A 10,181-nucleotide genomic window follows, 5' to 3' on the forward strand; every position below is an offset into this window, starting at 1 on the left:
ATTTTCAGGTTTTTGGTGGGTTGCTCGGCCTTTTTTGGGCTTGGGTTGGATCAAAGGTTAAGTACAAGATATTGTTTGTCTTGATAATTGATTTCGATCCATATTTTTTTATCCAACTTATCCAAAAACTATAAAAGATATAAGACCACAAGCCAAAAATAAAAAAATAACGCTCTAAGACCCAACAAAGATAATTAAGAAAGAAAGAAGGCACCAGGCACGTGGTAAAGATTAGGGATGTTTAGAGAACAGTCTGTATTCTATTTCTAGTGTTTGACTTAGTTTATAGTTTATACCCAACAACCTCACATTCTTCTAGAAATCATGAGCTTATTATTCCACTCAATTAATTTTTATTACGATATGCATAATGTGTATCATTTCAGCAGCCAGGCCCCATAAAATAGTTGTCGTTACTCGTTAGTATTATTGCTTAGTACCTAATACTAATTCATCCTTGTTTGCCTAGGCGGCGAAAATTCTTCAGTTTATAGCAACCTCCACCTAATAAGCTCTTCTCTCTATCTCTTTTTTTTCTTTCTTTTTTTTTTAAAAAAAATCCATTGGGTGATATCCATTAATCACTGAATAAAAATTAAACTGACATTTATAAATTCTTTTGAAGAAATAAATGAAAGATTTGCAGACGAAAAACTTACTAATATCGCTTTTGTTGTTGCATATGTAGGATTTAAGCTACATGAGAAAAGAAAACAACATCAGAACGAGTCTAGGAGAAAACAGAAACCAATGTTATTTTGCATACATTAAAAAAAATGAAGAAGAATAATGATATTTGTCGATTAAATTGATCTAAAGATATGAATAATTTTGTTTAGTAGATGAGTATTTAGAGGCATAGGTAGTAATATAGAAACAAATCTAGCTGTTGTTTGTCATTTTTCAGAATAAAATTTGCCAAAGAGCACGTTGATCGTGCAATATTGTACGCAAGGTGAGGTAATATTGTTGTTAATTGTTATTCAAGAAAAATACTAAAGAGATATTAAAAAAATAAAAAATATTATTTAATTAATAATTAAAATTTATAAATAATTTAATAAATTTAATTAAATTATTATTTAACTTTTAAATATTAATTTCATATAAAAACAAACGGATATCAATTTTTGCCTTTAATATAAACGGAAAGTTAAGTTAATAATGACGACCACCACCAACAAAATGTGACATCCAAAGAAAAGCATGTGCAATTTTTTCAGATTTTTGGTCAGGGTCACAGTTATCCTATCCCATCTTCAACCGAATGGCTTAAACTGTTAAACAAAACATTTTATGTTTGTATGCGTTATTACTTATTACCAATCGACGAGGATGAAAAACAAACGGAGTAACACGTCATTTTATGCGTGCCGCCGTTATTCTGCTAATCTGCTTCCAGCACATCACAAACGACTTCAATAAGGGAAAAACTAGCTGCTAAGTCCTACCCTTCCTCGGCGGCCATATAATAAGTGACCTTATAATAAAATAAGAGCAATGTTAGGGGACCAGCAACATTTGTGATTGGTAGCCATCAACTAATTATCAATGATGATTTGATGATGTGAGATTGGTGTGAGATTTCATCCAATGGCTCACCTTTTTCTATTGGTTACATACTGACTAAAATACAATAAAATTGCTGGTCCCTAGACTTTTTCATAAAATAATATAATTTAAAAAATGATGTGAATAAAAATCAAATTATTTTAACGTCTAGATTTTTTTAATTCAGAACTTGTTTAGATATCGACCAATCACTTAATAAAAGAAAATAATATTTTTGCATGGGCGATTCGATAAAATGGAATAATTTTTTTTTTTTTGCGAAATATAATTGACTTTTTTAATTTTTTTTACAAATGAGTCAAAAGTCAGAACGTGACTGAAAAAAAAAAAGAGAAGAAGAAAAGAAAAGGCGAAAGCCTAGAAGAGACGCAGTTCCAATTTTTGTGCTTGGTAGCTTCCTCTGGTTCTTTCCCTCCCTCGTTCTCTTTGACGGTTGACCCCATTCTCTCTCACACATTCTTGTAATTACGTACCCGTCAGAACATCCCCCTCTCGCTTTTCAACTTCCCGGAATTTTGGAATCCCCGATCTTCGCTGCTCCAAACAACCACAATGCGCACTTTCACTTTCTTCCAGCGTCTTTCTAAAGCTTTCCATGGCTACGACTCCCACTTCAAGCTTGTACTCCTCTGCACCACCGTTAGGTACCTCTCCATCTACTTCCTTCCATTTTCCTTTTCCCTCTTCTCTTGCTTATTCCTATTACCACTTGACGTTTTCATTTCTATTATCATGGATTCAACGTTTCTTCTCTTCCAAGGTAGATCCACATATACTCACCAAAGCCGGATTTTAATTTAAACATAATCAATTTTGCTAATTATTCTCTGATCCGTTGTCCTACTCCCATCCTCTGCACCAAACCATGCTCTCTTATTGAGATTCCTTGCAATTATAAATTGGAAAATAAACTAAAACATTGAGTGAATAGATCTAACAAGCAAGAATTATGTAGTTGAGATGTGTCAGATTCAGATCACAAATTATAAAATATGAAGAGTTGAATACTGAAGAGTGTATTTGTTGTATATGATGCAGCGGTGGTGGACTTTTGGCATACGGCGAGGCGGTAGCTCAATCGGAAGCGGCGGTAGTGAAGGAGGAGAAGAAGAAGGTGGTGGTGCTGGGGACAGGTTGGGCAGGGACGAGCTTCTTGAAGAATCTGGAGAATCCCAGATATGAGGTCCACGTGGTGTCTCCTCGCAACTATTTTGCCTTCACGCCTTTGCTTCCTAGTGTCACGTGCGGCACCGTCGAGGCCCGTAGCATCGTTGAACCCGTTCGCAACATCTTTAGGAAGGTAATAACTTGTTAATTAAGTTTAGGTGGAAACTCAAGTATAGCCTACTTTACATTGTTGATAACTGAGAGTCATTAGATAATTTGACTAAATTTTTATCTAACGATTGTTAATTATCAACTTTACGTGAAGTCGACTGCACCTGATTTTTCACCTTTAATTTTAATAAGTTTTTATACACGACTAATATAAAATTCAGGTATATACTTTTTCTGATTATGTGCGAATATCATTATTATGATTGTATTTAAGATACTACTATTATTCCATTTCACTAATTCAGTCCTATTGGGAGCAAATTTGTTTAGAATAGCTAATGGCTGTCAACGGTTTTGATTGGCCAACTCATCTTACATTCTTATGTTAAACCGAGGAATCTCGCTAGGGAGCCAATGGAGTATTTGTACAATGGGCTATTTATTTAGCTCAATATGAGTTAAAAAATGAACATCTAGAGTAAAATACTACTAATTTCTCAAACACATTACACTTATACTATCTAGAATAATCATCCGGGTATCAGGATAATAAACATCTGATATCCTACTGAATCGAACATCCCTAAACCCTCATTGTACACATTGTATAAATACTCCATTGGCTCCCTATACTTCTTCTAAACCGAGCACTAGAGTCTTGAGAAAAGTACATACGCGTATATACATATTTGCTATATAAGTTTATACACATTGTTTTAACTTTCTAGAGTTATTACTATTATTATTATAAAATTATGAATACAAAGCGCTTTGGTCTTATGTTAGGGTCTTGTCACTGTAATTTGACTTCACTCTTGTATTAGGACAATGTTTGTGTGATGATGATATTTATTATTAGAATAAGGTGGAAAGTCCAATTCAATTGTTTCCATATGAAATTGATAATTGAAAACTGTTAAAAACAATTTAATCAAATATGTCAAATCATCGATTATCACCTTGGAATAAATTTACACATATTCTGATAATTAGGTTACTGGTATAGAAACCTGCTTAATGCCAGCTTTTTCACGTTTTCCTCCTAGCAGAAAAATGTGAAAGTAGACTTCAGTGAAGCAGAATGTCTCAAGATTGACGCAGCAAACAGGAAAGTTTACTGTCGATCAAGTATAAGCAATAATTCGAATGAAAAAGATGAATTTGTTGTGGACTATGACTTCCTGATCATAGCCGTGGGAGCAAATGTAAACACATTCAATACTCCCGGGGTGGTGGAGAATTGCCATTTCTTGAAGGTTGGTCCCTTTCTAACCTCGTACTGAAAGCCATTAAGTCCCATGGCTCTTACGTATAAAATGTGACTGGATTCTGTTTATGCATGTGTTTTTTTTTTTATTATTTTATATTTTCATATTTTCATGGATGTGGGTTACACTGTGCAGGAAGTTGAAGATGCACAGAAGATCAGAAGAACAGTTATTGACTGCTTTGAGAGGGCAAGCTTGCCTAGTGTAAGTGAGGAAGAGAAGAAGAGAATCCTTCATTTTGCTATTGTCGGAGGTGGTCCGACCGGGGTGGAGTTTGCAGCCTCTCTTCATGACTTCGTCAATGAAGACTTGGTTAAATTATATCCCGGTATAAAAGATTTGGTTAAGATTACGCTTCTGGAGGCAGGGGAACATATTTTGAGCATGTGAGCATCTAACTCTCATTATTCCTTTGCTTTCATTATTAGCAAATTGATGAACAATGCCTTACCATCCAATTTGCGTTTTATGAGTAGGCATCCGAAGTATTGAACTAAATCATGGATTTTTATATATGTGGGTGGTGGTTTTGTTTGTTTAAAATTTGGTAATAACTTATGTGATTTTAGTAACATAATGACATGGTTCAATAGAAGGTGTTGTAGTGTACCTGATATGCACATGTTAGACCCAAAGAAACCAGCTAATAGTGTTGAGTAGGATGTGAAATCATTGGGTTGAAAAGTTGACAAGCCGAAGTGTTTAAGAGGGAACAATTGGAAACATATATAACATTCTGCTTACAATCTTGTGTTTTACATAGTAAAAATCTTGGAAGCACAACACAACTACAAGAATTTAAGATAGTTATTTGAACTTTGAAGAGATAGACAATGAGAATGGTTCTTGTTCCTTAATAATGGTAGGTTTATTTCATATAAAGTAGGCAATGCTCATAAAAGTTATGAAGTTGTTGTTGCATTCATTGTTAAATACCTAATCTGACCATAAAACTCTCATCAAAGGTGATGTGTGTTTTTGCTCATTTTTCAGGTTTGACAAAAGAATCACTTCTTTTGCTGAGGACAAGTTCCGAAGAGATGGCATCGATGTGAAAACTGGATCCATGGTTGTGAAGGTATCTGATAAAGAAATTTCGACTAAAGAAATGAAAAATGGAGGAGAAATCACTACAATGCCATATGGAATGGCTGTCTGGTCAACTGGCATTGGGACTCGTCCATTTATTAGAGATTTTATGACACAAATTGGCCAGGTTTGTGTTTGGGAAATTTGACATTACATTTATTCTGATTTATGATTTTTACCTTGTCTCTTGAAGCTTATATGTTTTAGTACTATTCACTTGACACGTACCATTCTAAGCAGATTAACAGGCGTGCTGTTGCTACCGATGAATGGTTGAGAGTTGAGGGAACCAACAATGTGTATGCACTTGGAGATTGTGCTACAATAAACCAGCGAAAAGTCATGGTATCTCATACTATTTCTCCATAATTTATTCATTCACTTTAGCACTACTAATAGTATGTATATTGCCATTTGCCTATTCCATTGATATGGACTGAGTAATTGGATTCAATTATACTAGGTTTACATTTGGCATTTCTTCACAGTTTTGTTGTTCTCTCCATCATTAGTGTAAGTGTGTAACACAGCTACATAATTTTGATGAAATAGTAAAATCTCTATTTTTCTTTTGTAGAGTGATAGACATAGTAAGTCTTTATTAAAACTCATCTTGCTGAATAAATTTGTGCTGTATTTGTTCTTTTTAAAGTTAAGTGAATCTGTCAATGCATTCTAAATTAAGATGCACTCACTCAATATCTGGGACTTGTGTTTTAGTATGAGAAAGACAATTATTTGAATTTCAAATAATCTTTTTTTTCTTTAATAGTGAATTTCGTTCTCGGCATTGTAGGAAGATATTGCGGCAATCTTTAAGAAGGCGGACAAAGACAACTCAGGAACCCTCACGGTCAAAGAATTTCAAGAGGTATTGGATGATATCTGTGAGAGATACCCTCAGGTAGAACTGTATCTGAAGACTAGACAAATGAATGATATTGCTGATCTGTTGAAAGAAGCCAAGGGAGATGTTGCAAAGGAATCTATTGAGCTGAGTATCGAAGAACTAAAAACTGCACTTTCTAAAGTGGATTCTCAAATGAAGTTTCTTCCTGCTACAGCACAGGTGCATGGCATGTTAATTAGTTGCCTGTAGGCTTTCTATCTGATGATGTCTCCTCGGTGACATGACTTATGTTTCTTTTGGCACGCTCGTATTAGGTTGCATCTCAGCAAGGCACCTACCTTGCCAAGTGCTTTAATCGGATGGAAGAGTGTGAAAAGAATCCAGAGGGTCCTATCAGGTTCAGGGGAGAAGGACGCCATAGGTTCAAACCCTTCAGGTATCATATTAGCTTACTTGCTCTTAGTTCTTTTATCATTCTCTTTATGTTTATACATTGATGAATATGATCAAAGGGTCTCCATAGTTGAAGGATTTACTTATTAGTGCATGGTTGATTGTGCCTCAAGGTACAAGCATTTAGGTCAATTTGCTCCTCTGGGAGGAGAGCAGGCAGCTGCACAGCTTCCTGGTGATTGGGTTTCAATTGGTCATAGCACTCAATGGCTTTGGTATTCTGTCTATGCAAGGTATTGTTGTGTGTTCCTTTTGGTCTCATTATTATATCCTTAAAACTGCTCTTAAGACATTCTGAATACTGAATTATTAATGCTTTTGTTTGCCTTGAACAGCAAGCAAGTTAGCTGGCGCACACGGGCATTAGTTGTATCAGACTGGACAAGGCGTTTTATTTTTGGAAGGGACTCAAGTCAAATCTGAGAGCATCGTCATAAATCTTTAAGTCAAAACTGTAATGGCAATATTGCAGGGCTGTTCAATCTTGAGTTTACTTTGATGTAGGAAAATTGGTGTGTTCAATTCCTGATTCTTTGAATAAATGCACTAGCAGTTCCCATGTCACAGGCACAGCTGCTCTTTTCTCTCATCATGCTTTTTACCACTCGCAGCATTAGTGGGTCTCCGAGTTTTGCTGTTGTATTTCGGAGATGCTTGGTGACTTTAGCCTTTCAAAGGCCTTAGGCCTTATCATTCATGCGATGAATAAAGACTATAGTTATGTTATGTATTCCCATTTGTTGAGTTTGTTGCTCAAGGAAATAACAATCAAGTTAACGGAGACACAGATGAGTTCTCTGTCTGGAATGAATTATTTTGTTTCTCATATCTTGTGTGTTAATCCATAAATGAATCGTCAAAAAAGGCATTAGTCAGCAAACGTACTTGCTTTGTTGAGGATTTGAATTTCATCCCTTCGAATTGTCTGAAATTTACGTTAAAACAAATACAAAAAATAGGCTGCTTCTATAGCATAATAGATTGATGCGGCGTGCTTTGGCAATAACAATTTAATCAACCGTTTACGTCTTACGATAACATGTTTTCAAGAATTGACAGTTGAAAAGCTGATTTTGAAGGATGACATATTCTAGTTTTAAATACCTTTGCGTTCCAATATGAAATCCCAAGTCTTTATATCATTCTTCTACTTTTGTTTCACAGTTGGAATATTTTCTTACCGCTTCAGTGATTAATTTTTCGTTACATCGTAGATATCTTAATAAATGGAGTAGCTGGTCCAAAATTTTAAAGTATTTTCATGCTCAAGATGAGCTTTAAACCTTAGATACTTGGTTAAAGAAGAATAAACATCTACCGTTCAACCACCAAAAAATACTTTCTGATAGAAAAGAAAAAATAAAGAAATTTTAAATATTACTCGATCGAATTGATTATTTAGGTTTTTTTTTTTTTTTTTGAATTGGATGTTAATCCTTAATAATAGATTGATTTTGTACATCTAAATTAGATTCTCCGATGCAGTGATGATGTCCATAAACTATAGCCAGAAGCTAGTTTGACTTTCAGATTCAATCTAACAGTAAAATCCGCTGATAACTGAATAAAGAAGTTACCCTGTGTCCCCTTTGGTATATATAAATCAGCCTGTCAAATATCACACATGATATGCAGTGCCTTAATTAATGTAAATACGACGTCGCTATAGCTTCAATAAATTGGTTCCTACAATTTTAAGCGGTGGGTGTTACTGTTACCTAGCTAGTTAAAATATGGTGATGCTTTTGTGCATTGGTGAGAGAATACAATCCCCCTTGGGCTTTTGGCTTCGCCGACATAATAAACATCCCCCGTAAACCATGAAATATGTTGGGTCATGTTCATATACAGATGGAGCTTTAATTTGTCCACTTTCAGTGTATGTGAGGCCAATTTTCATGAAAAAGTGGTTGTTAATCAATAGGGTCTTATCATTATCACAGTCACAGACAGTGGGATTTATTTGTTAATAACATGAAGGGTCAATGCACTGAAAGAATATTGATGGTGGCAGAAACTAAGAGGATGTTACAAATTCGTTGGACTATACCGTTTGTCATAGAATCCAGTTTGTTGTGTAACCTATGTGCATATTAATCAACCACATTATGGGAATCTCAAAGGAATATTTCACCACATATGGGAAAACTTTTCTTCATGTGTATTAAATACTTTACCGTAATGGAAAATTATTTGGAACAAAGAAATGGAACACAAACTTAGAGGCCAAGAAAAGGTGAGGTATTAGTACTTTGTAGAGATACTCTCACGTTTAGACATAAAAGTACAAAAAATATTAAGTAATTTAGATAATTGACTATTCAATGGCCAATAATTATGGTTAGTTTTAACTTTCAGAAAAAAATTTTAAGTGTATCAAGTATATTAGTGTTTATATTTCTTTTGAGATGTCTTATACCTTAATTTATAATATAAAGAGTTCTTTTAAATATATCTAAAACTGATATCCTAATACTTTTACCTATTGATCTCAATTATATTGATAATTTTTCTATAATATAATTGCTTTCAATAACAATTTTTCTGCAGCAGTTTAATTTTCATAAAATAAATAAAAGTAAAAAGTAAAACATATATAGAATAAACGTAGGTCAATACGCATGAGCAGCAGTACTGTTTCAGAGGTGAAGATAGAAAGGGATGAATGGCTAATTATATCAGGGGGGCCAATTAATCCTACAGCTGAAAATGGACACGTGTTGAACCCGGACTAAGCCACAATATAACTCTTAGGCAAAAGTATAGATTAGACATGACATAGATTATTGAAAAGAAGGGGACGGTTCGGCATAAGTATTAGAATTTAGAACATGGCCTTCTTAAAATTTGGGGAACAAATGGGTACGGGTCTACTTCAGTTGAAAGTGATCAACAACCCTTTACAATTACCTTTTTTTTTTTTTTTTATCTTCAATTTTACCTTTTGGGATCAACAATTTTATAATAATACATTTGTACTGAGTAGTACTATTTATTTCGAAAGGGTACTGGTTGTATTGGTGTATTTCATTTAAGGACTTGATCCATCCAATGAGTCATTTCATTTCATATCTTATCTTTTGCACCAAACTGAAGGCTTTGGAGCCTCAATTAGAGAGGCTTGATCTTATAATATCTATAATCACCATGATTGCCAACCAACATTATTGATGAGTTGGTATTAGTTAGACTTGCAATCCAATTAGCTTTGATCAACCATTCAACCTTATCCCACAATGTTGGTGAAGTTTTTTTTTTCCCTCCAATTTTGTGTTACCTAACTCTTACTCAAACCCTATACATTCTAAATAGTGATTGAATTAAAGAGAGAAGGGGCACCACTAGTTTTGCTAAATAGTGATTTAAATCATTTTTAAAGACTAAGTTACAAGAATGATTTGATAGGAATATATTGACCAACGTTATAGTGGAGGCACCAACTTGCAAACGTTAGCAGTATTTACATATTGCTACCAATTATGATTTTATATTAGCCGCAGATCCTTGATAGCACTAAGAAATTTACCCTAAATAATTGATAATCTTGGGATTACACAGTGGATCTTTACATCTTATATGGGGAAATATAATAGAATTCCAAAGAAGGTTGGGTGCATGTGCTTTCTTTAACCTAACCCTACCCAATAAATGAAGAGTGAAGTCCCCACCAT

The 10,181-nt window shown here is 34.3% G+C and overlaps 1 protein-coding gene across 1 annotated transcript; it reads left to right on the forward strand.

The window, feature by feature from the left end:
- LOC107626231 (external alternative NAD(P)H-ubiquinone oxidoreductase B2, mitochondrial) lies at positions 1,914-7,336 on the forward strand. Its single transcript, XM_016329066.2, has 10 exons — positions 1,914-2,216; positions 2,611-2,872; positions 3,900-4,106; positions 4,254-4,504; positions 5,112-5,334; positions 5,448-5,552; positions 6,004-6,276; positions 6,372-6,493; positions 6,624-6,743; positions 6,846-7,336. Exons 1-10 carry the CDS (start codon positions 2,125-2,127, stop codon positions 6,931-6,933), a joined length of 1,743 nt encoding a protein of 580 aa, XP_016184552.1. The 5' UTR covers positions 1,914-2,124; the 3' UTR covers positions 6,934-7,336.

The sequence above is a fragment of the Arachis ipaensis genome, chromosome B02, assembly GCF_000816755.2.
Source record: "Arachis ipaensis cultivar K30076 chromosome B02, Araip1.1, whole genome shotgun sequence".
Lineage (NCBI taxonomy): Eukaryota > Viridiplantae > Streptophyta > Magnoliopsida > Fabales > Fabaceae > Arachis > Arachis ipaensis.